At 42.8% G+C, this 16,773-nt stretch overlaps 1 protein-coding gene across 1 annotated transcript in view; it reads right to left on the bottom strand.

The window, feature by feature from the left end:
- CLCN1 (chloride voltage-gated channel 1) overlaps window positions 1-16,773 on the bottom strand; it is a 36,309-nt gene that overhangs the window by 7,566 nt on the left and 11,970 nt on the right. Inside the window, exons 8-16 of the mRNA XM_527935.7 lie at window positions 13,630-13,755; window positions 13,211-13,295; window positions 12,875-12,976; window positions 12,028-12,112; window positions 11,658-11,807; window positions 5,206-5,275; window positions 4,898-5,008; window positions 2,389-2,602; window positions 2,026-2,159 (exon numbers count right to left, since the gene is read on the bottom strand). Of these exons, the coding sequence (XP_527935.3) occupies window positions 2,026-2,159; window positions 2,389-2,602; window positions 4,898-5,008; window positions 5,206-5,275; window positions 11,658-11,807; window positions 12,028-12,112; window positions 12,875-12,976; window positions 13,211-13,295; window positions 13,630-13,755 (1,077 nt within the window). The remainder of the gene's footprint in view (window positions 1-2,025; window positions 2,160-2,388; window positions 2,603-4,897; window positions 5,009-5,205; window positions 5,276-11,657; window positions 11,808-12,027; window positions 12,113-12,874; window positions 12,977-13,210; window positions 13,296-13,629; window positions 13,756-16,773) is intronic.

The raw sequence follows: 16,773 nt of genomic DNA, 5'->3' as shown, positions 1-16,773 counted from the left end.
CCCTCCTCTAATAAAGAGCCTCTGCTGTAGAACGTGGAATGTATCTGAGATTTGGGAAAATATTTGAATTAATTTAATTTGAGAAATTTGGATATTCTGATTATTGGAAATCAGAACTAACAATCTTAATGACTCCAAATGGCCCTACATAATTTTTCTTTATTACACTAATTCAAACACTAGGAAATTATTCATTTAATATCTAGTAGATACCTATAACAAGGCACTCTGGGTATATAGAATTCATAGCCTCTATTCTCAAGGAATGCCCACCTAGTTAGGAAGACAAGATATAGTTATATAAACCACAATAAGAAATCATACAAAGCAGGATGAAGTGTCAAATGATGGTGAAGGCAGAGAAATGTGAAATTATCGTTTACTAACAACCATTCACTCCTCCATGTGAAACAGTTCCAGCCGGGCACAGTGGCTCATGCTTGTAATCCCAGCACTTTGGGAGGCCAAGGCTGGTGGATCGCCTGAGGTCAGGAGTTCGAGACCAGCCCGGCCAACATGGTGAAACCCCGTCTCTACTAAAAATACAAAATTAGCTGGGCATGGTGGTGCATTCCTGTAATCCCAGCTACTCAGGAGCCTAAGGCAGGAGAATCACTTAGAACCCAGGAGACAGAGGTTGCAGTGAGCCAAGATGGCGCCATTGCACTCCTGCCTGGGCAACAGAGCGAGGCTCTGTCGAAAAGAAAGAAGAGAAAAGAAAAGAAAAGAGAGAGAGAGAAAGAGAGAGAGAGGGAAAGAGGGAGGGAGAGAGAGAGAAAGAGAAAGAAAGAAAAAGAAGGAAAGAAAGAAAGAGAAAGAAAGAAAGGAAGGAAGAAAGAAAACAGTTCCAACTCTTCCATAAGTTGGGCATTAAAGAACAAGCATGACTTATGTAAGCATCAAAATGGAACAACGTAAGAAGCTATGGGATTTACATTAATTGTCATTATTCATGGATTCCCTATTTGTGAATTCAGCTAGTCACTAAAATATATTTGTAACACAAAACCAATACTAGAGGTGCTTTCACTGTAATTCGCAGACATGCATAGAGCAACGAAGATTTTTAGTTGCCCCATGTCCCTGTTCCCAGCTGAAGTTGAACAAAGCAGTGCTGTACCTTCTTGTTTCAGCTTTCACATTGTAAACAGGTGTTCGTTTTGTAGTCTATTTAGTGCCATCCTTTTTGCATTTTTGTGCTTTGTGTTGGTGATTTTGCTGCTAAAAATGACCACCAAATATAATGTCAAAGTGCTGTTTACTGTTCCTAGTGCAAGAAGGCTGTGATGAGCCTTATTGAGAAAATATGTGTGTTAAGTAAGCTTAATTCAGGCAAGGGTTATAGTGCTGTTGGCACAAGTTCAATATTAATTAATCCACAATATCTATGAAATAAGGTGTCTTTACCAGAAACACACATACAACAAGGTTATATATTGATTGGTTGATGGAAATGTGACCAGAGACTCACAGGAACACAGCCCTGTATTTTTCCTAGGAGCAATTGTTCAGTATAGTATTTGAACTTCATACTTAATTGAACATAACTACCATGAATTATGAGAATTGACTGTATTTAGTGGGAATTTTTTTTTTTTTTAACAGAGTTTCGTTCTTGTTGCCCAGGCTCAGTGCAATGACGCGTTCTCAGCTCATCGCAACCTCCGTCTCCCAGGTTCTAATTACAGGCATGCACCACCACACCTAGCTAATTTTGTATTTTTAGTAGAGACAGGGTTTCTCCATGTTGGTCAGGCTGGTCTCGAACTCCTGACCTCAGGTGATCGGCCCACCTCGGCCTCCCAAAGTGCTGGGATTACAGGCATGAGCCACCATGCCAGGACCTTTTAATTGCATTTTTAACTGTCTTTGTGTGCTTGTGTTATGGCTTAATTTTTCCTTCCTTGTACATAGCACATTGGATGGCCCCTAAAGACAAAGCCCCCACCATGGGGCCTCCTCTACCTCTATGTGACCCTTATTCAGGTCACTAGCTCTGGAGTCAGCTTCTTCCTCCCCACTGACCTTTTGAGTCAACCAGTGGTAAAGTCTTGACTGTGGTTGTCTGGAGCAGGGTTCGCAACTCCCCATATGTGTAAGAAGCTGAAACAAACTTCACATCACGTACCATGATGTCCTCAACAAAGATGGTATATTTGCTATGGAGGGAGAAAGCATGGTGGGTTAGCCGCACCGTATACCTATCCCTTCCATTCCTCCCATAAGATTTGCCATACTTTCAGTCACTCACAATGTCTACTAGGTGCATGAGAATATAATAATAATTTAAAACAGTGTTTCCAAACATTAACCCTAAGCTCAGTCTCAACCTCAGAACCTCCCACTCTCCCCATCAGATCTGAACTAATTCCGTCTAGTGCCCCTGACCTGAGCTGGTTCCAGCCAAGGTCAGGCAAGTAGGGTAGCTTCTTGACCTGGATGATGCTGTCATAGAGAGAGGGCTGCAGGCTCTGGGCCACCATGTTGGCCAAGATAACAGCCACCATCATGGGCAGGATGTGAGCAATCTGACCCGTTAATTCGAAGCAAATCACAGCTGTGGAGACTGTGTGGGACACGGCACCAGTCAGCGCTGCTGCTCCTAGAATGACACAGGAATACACCTGTAGGTTAGGACTACCGTTCTTAATATGAAGGACATATGGGGATGGGATGGGAATAACACGGAATGAGAGACATAACCCTGGTCAGTGCCAACACTCATAATGACTTGTCAAGAGTAGGGAGTAGAATACTGAACTCTTAGAAAAATCATCATTTTGATCTCATTCTATAAACTTCACCAAGTTACAAAATCTTTGTGTGTGCCAAAATTTTCATTTATAATATGAAGATAGTGATGTCCTATCCATTCCTTGCTTTTAAAAGTTTGGATGATTACTCACTGAGCATTTTATTTTATTATTTTTTAAATTATTATTATTATTATTATTATTATTATTTGAGGCAGAGTCTCACTCTGTCACCTAGGCTGGAGTGCAGTGGTACAATCTCGGCTCATGGGAACCTCCACCTCCCAGGTTCAAGTGATTCTCCTGCCTCAGTCTTCCGAGTAGCCAGGACTATAGGCATGCACCACCACACACGTCTAATTTTTGTATTTTTAGTAGAAACAGGGTTTTGCCATGTTGGCCAGGCTGGTCTCAAATTCTTGGCTTCAAGTGATCTGCCTGCCTCAGCCTCCCAAAGTGCTGAGATCACAGGCATGAGCCACTGTATCAGGCCTCTTCACTGAGCATTTTACAACTCAGTTATGACATTTTTTTTTTTTACCTTGGGCTTTAGGTATTAATGCCAACAATTAGTGAGTAAATAGAGTGAAAACCCGAGAATCGTACTGTGGACATGCAGCAGTGAGACCTGTGTCAGATCCTGCTCTTACTATTTCTCAATGGAATGAGTAGAGCTTAATTCCTCTGGAATCCCATGCTCTCAATTATAAAGTGAAAGGGGTCATTTAGATGATTTCTAAGGCCCTTGTAGATCTGAAACTTTATAATTCTATAAGCTCCCTGAAGATAGAATCTATCTTGTTAATTTTTGGTTGTTTCTCCACTAACCAAAATAGTCCTTTGTGCTTTAATTATATTTCTTATTTAAATATGGAAGAGGTATCCTATGGGGAAAATGTAGAGGAAGGCACATATGAAAATGTAACAAGAAAAAGTCAGCCGGGTGTGGTGGCTTATGCCTGTAATCCTAGCACTCTGGGAGGCCGAGACAGGTGGATGACTTGAGGCCAGGAGTTTGAGACCAGCCTGGCCAATATGGTGAAACCCCATCTCTACTAAAATTACAAAAATTAGCCAGACATGATCGCATGTGCCTGTAATCCCAGCTACTTGGGAGGCTGAGGCAGGAGAATCACTTGAGCCCAGGAGGCAGAGGTTGCAGTGAACCCAGATTGCGCCACTGCACTCCTGGGCAACAGAGCAAGACTCTGGAAATAAAAGAAGAGAAGAGAAGGAGAAGGAGAAGAGAGAAAAGAAGGAAGGAAGGGAGAAAGAAAGGGAGAGAGCAACCAAGAAAGCATCACAAAAGGGAAATATAGGGAGGAATGACACTATTGGATATTGCATATAACATACTTCAGAACATAATCACAGGACGTGCATACAAGGAAATGTTCACAAGGGAGGCATGTGTACCAGGGAGTCATGAAGATGGAGAACAAGAGTCTATGACCCTCATTGATGAAAGAGGCTTTTATAAAGAAACTATGTCAGGGGAGCAGGGTACCAAGTGAGCTAGAAAGCTGGTCAGCACTTCTCTATGTAGGGAAGGCATGGCCTTAGATGCTATGGGATTGTGCTGAGGAAGGGAGGAAGCATAATAATCCCAGGATTCTATTGGTGTTAGGCATAGCTCTATCTCAGAAGTCATTTTAGAATAAAGAAACTAGGGCTCAGAAGCAGCTATCTTGCTTCATGGTCACTGGTAACAAGTGGCAGGAGAAGTCTAGAGCCATGTTTCTTAGCTCTTAGTCCTGTGCTCTTAACTACCCATCAATATCAACACGTCTCAGGTTGAGTCAATCACCTGCAACCTGAGCCAATCACCTGCATTGTTGATTCCATGATTCTTGGGAAGGAAAGACAGAACCCTTATCAAACATCCAGACACAATCCTAGAATCTTATGATCTCATTTGATCCCTATGATCCTTTTCTACATGAGGAAACTAAGGCTCACGGAAGTTCAGTAAGAAATAATGAGAGTCAGAGCCATGGGTATGTTATCTGAGTAAAAGTTGAGTTAAGTAGCACTAAATTAAAACCGTATTGTGTAGCCTAGAATGAAGATCCAATGGGAGAATTTAACTGTGGGGATCTGAAGTACTTAATGTTTGATTACAGGGAAGTGGGAATGTTTCTCACCAATTACTGCATAGCCCCCAGGTAGGATCTTGTAGATGATGTCGTCAAACAAAATACCATCAGGAAAGAGCATGGCCATGATCTCTCCTACCAGCCTTCCAAATGCAGCTCCTAGAGGGAAGATAAAAGGAAGGAAGGTGTTACGAGATCCAAGTTCCTTGCTCTCTGTTTTCAGAACCAATCTCTCCTTGGCCATTAAGAACAAATACAAACTCCCAGCATCCCGGGCCTTTCCTTATGTTTCCTGTATCCTGAGACTGAGAGATTGCAACTCTCAGTCAGACCCCAGGCTTCCCATCAGAACTTACCTAGCACAAACACGGGCATGAAGCCTCCGCAGGGTATGGGCATAGTGGTGGCCACGATGGACATCCAGAACTGGAGTAAAAAGAAGCGTTGGAATACTCTTTCAACTCTGACCAATAGACATGCACACACAATTCCCTTCCCACTATCCTCCTTTCTGCAGAAATCCTGGGATAGCTGATCCTTCTGAAAGTCACTTTGTCTGTCACCCTTCTTCCAGAAACAAAAACCATAGAGCTCTCAGGCTAAGAGATCACCAAAGACAATACTATCAGAAGGTTCCTCTAGATGGCTAGACCAAATCCCTTCTACTTTGAGTGCCTGTATTTGCCTTTCAGCAATCTAGAACAAGGAATGGAGCCCCAGAGTACTTATCTTTCTCTGCCCCAAAAGAGCCCCAGCCCATTGTACCCATTTAGTCCAGAAAGTTTGCCTCAGCAAAGTAGCCTGAAACTCTAACTTTCCCTACTCAGATTATATTTCTGAAAAGGCACTCCAGTTTTGTTTTGTTTTGTTTTGTTTTGTTTTTTGAGACAGTGTCTCTCTCTGCCACCCAGCACCCAAGCTGGAGTGCAGTACCATGATCTTGGCTCACTGCAACCTCCGCCTCTGAGGTCCAAGCTATTTTCCTGCCTCAGCCTCCTGAGTAGCTGGGACTATAGGCACGCGCCACCACGCCCAGCTAATTTTTTGTATTTTTAGTAGAGACGGGGTTTTGCCATGTTGCCCTGGCTGGTCTTGAACTCCTGACCTCAGGCAATCTGCCTGCCTCTACCTCCCAAAGTGCCGGGATTAGAGGTGTGAGCCGATGCGCCCGGCCAAGGAGCTCCAGTTCTAAGTGTCAGACATTTAAAGTCTGAGTGACTTATTGTGTGATTAACTGAGCTTCAATGGGGTCATAGAACCATCTATATGGTGAAACTCACAGTAGAACCTGGAGAGAAGACTTACTGCCTGAGCCACTTGCTTTAATGATCAGATCACCTTAAACAAGGATCAAAATTTAGATCTGTCCTGGCTATCTATTGGAAGGGTAAATTGAGAAAGCCTGATAAGTCAGCCAATGTGATAGGAAAAAAATCTCTAAGGCCAATTTTGTAAGCTAGAACTCCAATAGAAATTGAGACAATTTTACAAAAAGCAATATGTGCATTTTGAGGCAAAGAGTACAAAAGAATTGTCCGGGTGCGGAGGCTCACGCCTGTAATCCCAGCACTTTGGAAGGCCGAGGTGGGCGGATCACGAGGTCAGGAGATCAAGACCATTCTGGCTAACACGGTGAAACCCTGTCTCCACTAAAAAATAAAAAAACAAAAAATAAAAAAAAATTAGCCAGGCATGGTGGTGGGCACCTGTAGTCCCAGCTACTTGGGAGGCTGAGGCAGGAGAATGGCATGAACCCGGGAGTTGGAGCTTGCAGTGAGCTGAGATCGTGCCACTGCACTCCAGCCTGGGCGACAGAGCGAGACTCTGTCGCAAAAAAAAAAAAAAAAAAAAAAAAGAATTGAGAAACAGAATGGAAAAAAGGCTAGTTGTTGAACTTTTTAAATATCTGTAAAAGAAATAGAAGTATGAGATGTAATATGTAAGCAAAGCAACAGGTTTATATATCCCTTCCAAAATAAGTAAACCAATTTCAGAAAAGGATCTCAAACTTATTAGGTATAAGAAGGTAGCAGCTAAAGCTCAGGACAAACTGCCAAGATGAAAGTATTCACAATTTTAGAGCTGTGCGCAATTGCACCGTAAGCTAACGAGAAATATATTTCTTAATTTTCGGAACTGTAGAAAGAAAGAACTCCCCTCATCCAGGGCTGACCTCAGGAGACAGTGACAAAGACTCTAAGAAAGTCTCATCCCAGAAGATCTGAGATGAGGCAAAACACACACTCTTTCATGTCAGAATATGACTATTCAAAAACAGTTGAGAACTATAAAAATAAATGGGCAAAATGAAGAGAATAGAGACTGAGAATCCCCTGAGGACAGAGAGCGCATCTTGTCCTTTCTGCCTTCTCTCTGCACTGGCACAGTGCTCAGTAAATGTAGGAAGGGTGTAGCTAGGTGAGTAGGTAGAAAGGAAGGAAGGAAAGAACGAAGATGGGCTGAACAAATAGTATTCATGCAAAGGAGGAAAAGCTTCTCAGAGCTAATATTTGCTAAAACACTAAAGAGTAATGCTCATCCAGGGGAACTTGCTTTAAAATGCAGATGACCAGACCCCACTGGAAGCTACCACATCAGATTGTCTGCAGATAGGGCTATAGGCACTTGTAATTTAAGCTTCTTAAGTGATTCTGACATTTAACAGTTGGATACCCCTTGAACTATACTGTACCATCTCTTTGAAATAAGTGCATAAGAGCCATAAGAGATTTTGTAGGCTCAGGTTAATCTGAAAGCTCTAGCAATTCATATAACAGGTAACCAATAGGTCTGATTTCAGAAGATGTACTTTAGATTATCCTCCAAGATATGTGTAAGAACAGTATTACGATCAGAGGACATTGAAGTTATCAACTCCTATAGCACAAAGGTTGACACATGAGATTAACAAACTTTTTTAGCTATTGGCACGTGAAAGAAAAGATCCAGAAGTAATGTGAAACACAAATAACTCCCAAGACTTTCTTTCTTTTTCTTTCTTTCTTTCTTTCCCTTCCTTCCTTCCTTTTTTCTTCTTCTTCTTCTTTTTTTTTTTTTTTTTTTTTGACAGAGTCTCGTTCTGTCACCCAGGCTGGAGTGCAATGGTGTGTCAGCTGACTGCCACCTCTGGATCCTGCGTTCAAGCAATTCTCCTGCCTCAGCCTCCCAAGGAGCTGGGATTACAGGCGCCTGCCACCACGCCCAGGTAATTTTTGTATTTTTAGTTGAGACAGGGTTTTGCCCTGTTGGCCAGGCTGGTCTCAAACTCTTGACCTCAGGTGATCCGCCTGCTTCGGCCTCCCAAAGTGCTGGGATTACACCCAGCTTTTTTTTTTTTTTTCTTCAGATCTAGACCTACAGAACTACCAAGATTTTAAACACTCAATTTCAGGGAACTGGAAAACTGGAAACCCATTATGGGTTTCCACCATATTTAGACCCTTCATTAGAAGGAGTAACATGAAGAATTCACTTCGGGAGAATGAAGTGAAAGGAGTGAAAAAAAAATTCAACAGAGCCTCAGGCTGTGCAGAGAACTTAGTGATACTAGGTAACAATGTTAGACTTATTAAAAGCTAAATGAGAATTTGGAATGGTATTCATACTCATTGTAAAAGCTCTTCTCTTGATGTATAATGTAATGACACTTTCCATGTCATGAGATTGAGGAAGATGGAAGTTCTCTTCATTAATATTATAAAACAGCTGAATTGGCCGGGTGCGGTGGCTCACGCCTGTAATCCCAGCACTTTGGGAGGCTGAGGCGGGCAGATCACGAGGCAAGGAGATCGAGACTGTCCTGGCTAACAAGGTGAAACACCGTCTCTACTAAAAATACAAAAAAATTAGCTGGGCATGGTGGCGGGCACCTGTAGTCCCAGCTACAGGTAAGGCTGAGGCAGGAGAATGGCGTGAACCTGGGAGCCAGAGCTTGCAGTGAGCCGAGATCACGCCACTGCACTCCAGCCTGGGCTACAGAGTGAGATTCCGAATCAAAAAAAAAAAAAAAAAAAAAACCAGCTGAATTGAGAATCTTACCTGCCTGTACAGATGCTGCTAGAAGACCACATAGACTACATTTCAAATTAGGCACTGGAAAAATTGTTTCAGTCATGTTTATATTTTAATTTAGCTATGTATCCTACCTAGCTAAAAAATAAGAGTATGGTTATTGTGTCCAATGATTAGACAGTGAAAATGCTGGGAAGTGGTGATAACCAGGGAATATCATAGATTTGTAGCAGTGAATGGTTTTATGTTCGTAAATATTATAGGATATCATAGGCCTGCTGCAAACTGTTAGGCTTGAAATATAGCCCAGGAAGTATATGTTTCTTTTCCTGATACAGTATGATGTAACATTATCAAGGATATAATCTAGTGAGAAATTAATAATTGTGGCATACAGGTGAGTCCTCTATATCATCTAAGTAGGTTTCTCAAAATAAACTTGAATTTGCGAAGTGGAATCCAGACATGTACTTGGGAATCTGGAGAGCTGGGATGAGGTTTGGCAGAAATGTTGAAAAATATACAGTATTTTGTTTCTACAGAACTTTTCAAAATCTTGATATTTTAAAGGTACATATGATGCCAATGTTGCCATATAGCTCAGTCTAGAGGAATCTCAGAAAAATACAGTTATCATCATTGGACTACCGTCCAATTCTGAGATCCACCAAAATTTGTACTTGGTTACTGTAGATGGGTTTGTGTACTCAACAACTAATTATAGGAGGTTGGGATTTATAAATTAGAGAAGATGAACTCTATAATGAAAGTCTAAAAATCAAATCCCTAACAAGACACTGAAAACTTCTTTCATGATAAAAATGTAAAATCTTTTGAAGAAAGACATTTTAAAGGGATTAAATTAATAAAGTGAATGTGCAAAATATGAATGCTATAGATTCAACTAAACCACCTAAAGTGGAATGGGGAAGATCATTTGCAAATACAGTTTCTAGACACCCTGGGAATATGTTACAGAGTTGAAATCTGGTGTTTCACGTATCTGCTGTCTCTAGTCTTAACATCACCAAAAAATTAAATTAAATAAACAGCAAAAAATAGAACGTTTTAAAATATTTTAAAATATTTTTTTCTGTTGCAAGCATAAGATATAGCTAAAGGTTAACGATGAAATATTATGTACTTGGCACATAGTAAATGCTTAATAACATTTATTGAACAAATGAACTCATGAACCCACTGTAGCTATTGCAATATAAATATAACTTAGTGACTCATATCCTGGGAAAACATAGATTTATAAAAGGTATCATATATAAGTTAATAGCAAGGTATTCAAAAGCTTGAAAGTTCAGTATGGACAGACTTATAAATGAGAACTCTAATATACAGAGGAAAGTGTTGTGTTATTTAGGCAAGACATACTATTAGTAAAAAAGATAATCATCACAAAATTAAAAAAAGGGCAATCAATAATTTTTTTTTTTTTCTTGAGGAGTGTTGCCCTTGTCGCCCAGGCTGGAGTGCAATGGCACAATCTTGGCTCACTGCAACCTCCGCCTCCTAGGTTCAAGCAATTCTCCTGCCTCAGCCTCCCAAGTAACTGGGATTACAGGCATGTGCCACCACACCTGGTTAATTTTGTGTTTTTAGTAGAGACAGGGTTTCACCATGTTGGTCAGGCTAGTCTCCAACTCCTGACCTCAGATGACCCACCTCTCTCGGCTTCCCAAAGTGCTGGGAATATAGGCATCAGCCACTGCACCTGGCCAGCAATCAGCAATTGTAATAGATGTCACAACCAGGGGTAGAAATAAAAATATCTTATTACAAGGCAGTAATTGAGAAGTCTATAAATACATAATCCTTGATGGGCAGATATGAAAAAGAAGTGATGTAAAAGAGATCATCTTTTATTGCCTAGTTGAAGCTAGAAGAATATGGTTTGGGAATGGCAAAATCCTCACAGCTTCATCACCTAAATAGAGAATAATAACATGTATAAAAATTATGTGTAGTCACTAATACAATTAATTTAAATATTTTATCACTTTTGAAGCTCTAAAAAAGAGATTATCTACAAAACTGGGGGAAAAAAGATGCTCAAATCACCTAAAAAATGGATCATCAGATATATGGAGAATGAAATACTTAATTATCTAATAAGTGGGGGAATTTGGTTAATTAATCCAAGGCTTTTACGGTTATTTATAATGCTTAACTCTATCTTGTACTTTTTTACTTGGCTACTGTGACAGCTTAGTAATTTAACAAGAAGAACAATTAGAAGGGTTAGATAACTATGCCAGACAACACTAAGTTGATGTGAATACAGCAATTAACTCAGATACTAGTTTACTTCTATAGCAACTTACAACTCTATAATTTTTTTTTTTTTTTTTTTTTTTTGAGACAGAATCACACTCTGTCACCCAGGCTGGAGTGCAATGGCACAATCCTGGCTCACTTCAACTTCCACTTCCCAGGTTCAAGTGATTCTCCTGCGTCAGCCTCCCCAGTAGCTGGGATTACAGGCATGCGCCACCATGCCTGGCTAAGTTTTTTGAATTTTTGGTAGAGATGGGGTTTCGCTATGTTGGCTATGTTGGTCTCCAACTCCTGGCATCAAGTGATCCACCTGCCTCAGCCTGCCAAAGTGGTGGGATTACAGGTGTGAGCCACCATGCCTGGCCAACTCTATGGTTTTCAAATGACTTATTTTTAGGTTGGATGAAGACCAAATGAAGTTCTACCCCTTCCTACCCTATGCAAACCCTGGGTTCATAGATTGAAAACAGATGGAGGTTTAGGGTGTTGCTAGTGTCAGGAGCAGTACCTTCATGACGAAGAAGAGAAAGATGATGATGACAACGTTGACCCGGGGGTGAATCCACACAGCTGACTGGCCCAGGCTCTCAGGATCACCCGCGTGTTTCACCCATGTATTGTTGTCAAACAAAGTACTGATGGCTTCGCGGGGCATCAACTGGGAGAGGAAGAAGCAGAAAGGGTGGGTTCTCCAGGGAACTCCTGTGCTTCCTTTTTTAGAGAACTTATTCCCCAGCCTCATTATTCAAGGGTCTCTTTTGCCCTTTTCTCAGGGAGAATCTAGAAAGTCTATCCTTGGACAAAACTACTTATGCTCTGAAGCCTGAGGTATATCTGTGCTGTTTCCTCTTTACCATGTGGCCCCACCAAGAGCTGACCTCTCCAGCCATGAATTGACCCATTCCTGGTGGGAAGGTGAATGAGGCAATGACAAAGGTAACGATTCCAGGATACAGCAGGCGGCTGAAAAAGAAACAGAGTTAACCGCCACAATTCAGCCAACTCACAGTAAATACCATACTGAACGATGGCAAGCTGAAGTTTCCTTTAGTCCACCGTAGTCTCATTTCTTTAAATGAAAAAGATTCTCTTCACACAAAAAAATATTATTTGAGGCCCAGTGCGGTGGCTCATGCCTCTAATCTCAGCACTTTGGGAGGCCAAGGTGGGCAGATCACCTTAGGTCACAAGTTCAAGACCAGCCTGGCCAACATGGTGAAACCCCATCTCTACTAAAAATACAAAAATTAGCCAGGCACGGTGGTGCATGCCTGTAATCCCAGCACTTTGGGAGGCCAAGGAGGGTAGATCCCCTGAGGTCACAAGTTCGAGACCAGCCTGGGCAACATGGTGAAACTCCATCTCTACTAAAAATACAAAAATTAGCTGGGCGTGTTGGCACATGTCTGTAATCCCAACTACTCAGGAGGCTGAGGCATGAGAATCACTTGAACCCAGGAGGCAGAGGTTACAGTGAGCTGAGATCGCACCACTGCACTCCAGCCTGGGTGATGGAGTGAGACTCTGTCTCAAAAAACAAAAACAAAAATAATATTTAAATGGGAGACCACACAATTCACCCCCTAACCACAATATCAGAGCTTCCTTATATTTTAATGCAAGCCACCCAGAGGCATTTAATGCCTTCCCCAAAGATAAAAAGGGAGGAACTCTTGGAGAAACCAGAAAGTAAATGGGTAGGGTAAAAGAAGGGCAGTGACTCACTGCTTAGCAAGAAACTGGCTGAGGGCCTTGTGCTTTCGGACACCGAGCATGACTTGGCGATGCAGATACACAAATACAGCTCCCAGGAGCCCACAGCAAATCCTGAGGGTGTAATTTATAGAGTTGGAATCTTACAGACATGAAATCCTCATCTCTTGGACATAACTACTGCAGGGAAACAAATACCAGGCTTCTGCCTTTCCTATCTGCCCACATCCCCCCAGCAATGTACTCTATCTGTGCCAACCGCACCTTCTTTCTAGCTTGGGTCCCTTCCAATCTACAGCCTCACCCCACACCCTGCTCACCACACACAGAGCAGGTAACCCCACTGACCCGATAGCAGCAAAAGCTGGTAGTTCTTTCAGGTCAAAGGGGAAATCCATTCGGAAATTGGTTCTGAACAGAGCAGTGATGGTGACTGTAGGATGGAAAGGCCAGTATTACAATGGGAGCTTCGTAGAAACCCAACAGGGAAACAGAGGTGGGCAGTTTTCAGGATTAATTCCTTCCTTCCTCCAATCCCAGTTTCTCCTCTTGAATGTATTTTCCTTTTTTCTACGCACACTCCTCCATGGATATACTCTCCCACTCCATGACCTATATCTTTGTCATACACCCTTGGGCCTTGGTCCCACCCCACAAATGATGCCGCCCATTATTCCTTTTCTGAACTGCCCCACAGAGTTTTCCTCTGCACCCCATTCCCAGCTTTTCTATTTCACACGGCCTCCACCCAAGGCCTCCTTGGTTACCAGCATCCTTGTTCCACACTGCCAGCACTCGAAACACAAAGGCGCTGAACGTGGCTGCAAAGAATCCTCTCCAGTAGTTCCGAACAGCAAAGTAGGTGGAGGTGACCTCGATGCTAAATAGCACTCCTGCAGGGGCACAGAAATGTGGTTGGGGGCAGCCAGCAGTGAAAGGGCTCCCCCACACTCCCCACAGCTTGGACCTAAGGAGCTTTTGCTGAAACATGAATCTAGGTGGAAGCAGTAGTGGAAAGTAATGATCTCTTGGATTCCCATGCTCAAAACCACACAACTGCTCAGGCTAGGAGTTTTTTATTTTTATTTCAGACAAGGGATGGGTCCAACACAGAGAAGATTGAAAACGAATGGGCCTTCAACCTCCAAAACATGAGGACCAAGTGTCCGTGCCCTCTGCATCCCTTAGAATGTAGGGTTGAATGGGGTTCACAACTGTCGGATACCCACAGGGACTAAAAGGTAGTTGAAAAAAATCTGCAGAGAAGTTAAGAGAGAGAAAGTTCCAGAGCAGTTCCTCAGTAGAGTTGCCAAGCAGAGCTCAGGATTTACAGGGACTCTCCTTAACACCCTCCTCTGGACTTTCCTACCGTTCTACATATACCATGTACCCTGGGGCAACCTTATAAGGAAGACAGAACAAAAATAGGAGGGGGCTTTGCAGGAGCTGACCATCCTCGATAGCTCAAGAAAAGAAGGTAGAGGAGTCATACAAATAATAATAATAATAAACTAATACTAAAAACCCGACTTAAAAGGACCAACGTAAGGGGAAAAACCAAGAGGCTAGAAGAAGATAAAAACAATCATGCTTAAGAAAGGTGGGTGAGGCAAAAGGAAAGCTAAGTAGTAGTTCTAAGTAGTACTGTTGCTGAGCGTAGGTGCTGGAGCAGAAATTGAGGGGGTAGATCTACAGAAAAAGAACAAGGGTTGGTAGGGACAAAGTAAGGAATGCGAGTGAGGGCATAAAAAGCAACACTCAAGAGAGGCAAAGAAAAAAATATTCCAACATATTAAGAATAAGGGGGGTGGACTTTAATCTGATGCAAAGTAAAAATTGATGACAAAATTACCTAAAACCTGGCTAAGCCTCATCTTTATCAAAAACGAGGAAAAGGAACCAGGGAAATGCAACCACGCACATAATTGGATGAATGGAGATGAGGCCTGGCCTCAGGAAACCTTGAACTAGGCAGGTTTGTCCCCTTTCTCTCCATGTGAACAGGGTGAACGCCCTCTTCAGGCAACATCTCACATCCTAGTAATTTTCTTCTCCCTGTGCTATATTCAAAAGTCACATCTCTTGAATCCCCCAGGACCACCACCTTCTCTTCTATAGGTGACAGTCGACTAGTTACATCAGGTCATTTGCACCAGGGGGAGGGTGGCCTAATGGTTACATCAGGTCATTTGCACCAGGGGGAGGGTGGCCTAATGGTTACTCCCAAATGCAGCAGCTGCTACAGTTTGGCAGAGGATTTCCAGTGGTCAGTCCCAAGTCCCCTTCCCTGGGAAGCCATCCCCAATCCTCCTCTTCAGGTCGAAACCATCCATCCTTCAGCCTGCGCTCTCAGAATTTTGGGTTATTATAGCACTACCACTTTCAGATCCAGATATTTCTTTACATTTCAGAGATCCCCTAGGATTGAAAATTCCTGGGAGGCCAGGCGTGGTGGCTCACGCTTGTAATCCCAGCACTTTGGGAGGCCGAGGCAGGGGGATCATGAAGTCAGGAGTTCGAGGCCAGCCTGGCCAACATGGTGAAACCCTAACTCTACTAAAAATACAAAAATTAGTCAGGCGCTGTGGCAGGCGCCTGTAATCCCAGCTACTTGGGTGGCTAAGGCAGGAGAATTGCTTGAACCCGGGAGATGCAGGTTGCAGTGAGCCGAGATCGCACCTCTATACTCCAGCCTGGGTGACAGAGCAAGACTCCGTCTTGAAAAAAAAAAAAAGAAAATTCCTTGAAAACCAGCACCTAGTACAGTGCCTGGTGAATAATCAGGGCTGAATGTCTATTCTCTGGATGAGCAGGGGAGGAGAGGAAAGGACAGGATGAGGAAAGAAGAGAACAGAAGAGAACAGAATTTCAGGAAACAGAGAAAGGCAATGGGCAATGTGGGGCAGACAGAGCTTTGCCAATCACCCCTTCTGCCCTGCTCTTCACATCACATCAGGTAAGCAGCTGCCTCTGGGGCCTAAAAGGAGGATTTGACACAGCAGGAACCAGGTAGAGTGAGTCTCTCTGCTTTTCTATACCAGTAACAAAAGCAGTCAGCTTTGATTTGCCTGGGTGTAAACTATCCAACTGATGAATATTTTACAACAATTTTTTGAAATCCTGGGCTAGGTTTTCTTTCCTACGACGTGGTTCTGGGACACTTTCCCTAGCAGTCTGTCACTGTATGCTCCGGAATGAGAGCTAATTTTAATATTAGCCTGAGCCAGACATAAAATGTGCAGCTAAAAGGAAACAAAGCATTAAAAACAAAAACAGCTTTCGGAAGCTCTCTGCTCAGGTTCTGGAACATTGCTCTCTTCTCCCACCCTGGATTCCCTCTCTACCTTCTCTGCTGCTCCTGTCCCTCTGCCCAACCCTAGCCTTTGTCCTTGGTCTCCTGCTCCTCCTACTCATAGACACACTTTCTCTCTCAATTTCATGTATGCTCATGCCATCAACTACACCTACATGCTGCTGATTAGCAAAGCCATGTTCCTGAGCTTCAGACTCGTCAACCCCGCTGCAAAAATGGTCTCACCTAGATATGTCACAGGAACATCAAATTCAATACACTCAAAGTGAAATGTATCAGCTAGCTCCCCCCACCAGATCTGTTTCACTTCCCATATACCCAATCTTGGTTACTAACACCACTATCGACCCAATTGCCCTTGTAGGAAATCTGGGTGTTAGCCTAGATCCCTCCTCTCTTTTACCCCACACAAAATTAATCACCGGGATACTAGGCAGGTGGCCCATGCCTGTAACCCCAGCACTTTGGGAGGCCGAGGTGGGTAGATCACTTGAGGCCGGGAGTTTGAGACCAGCCTGGCCAACATGGAAAAACCTCACTTCTACTAAAAAATACAAAAATTAGCCAGGCATAGTGGCGTGCGCATGTAGTCCCAGCT

This window comes from Pan troglodytes, chromosome 6 (assembly GCF_028858775.2).
Source record: "Pan troglodytes isolate AG18354 chromosome 6, NHGRI_mPanTro3-v2.0_pri, whole genome shotgun sequence".
Taxonomy (NCBI): Eukaryota; Metazoa; Chordata; class Mammalia; order Primates; family Hominidae; genus Pan; species Pan troglodytes.
The sequence above is the reverse complement of the archived record's forward strand: the minus strand, read 5'-3'. Positions and strand labels throughout refer to the sequence as shown.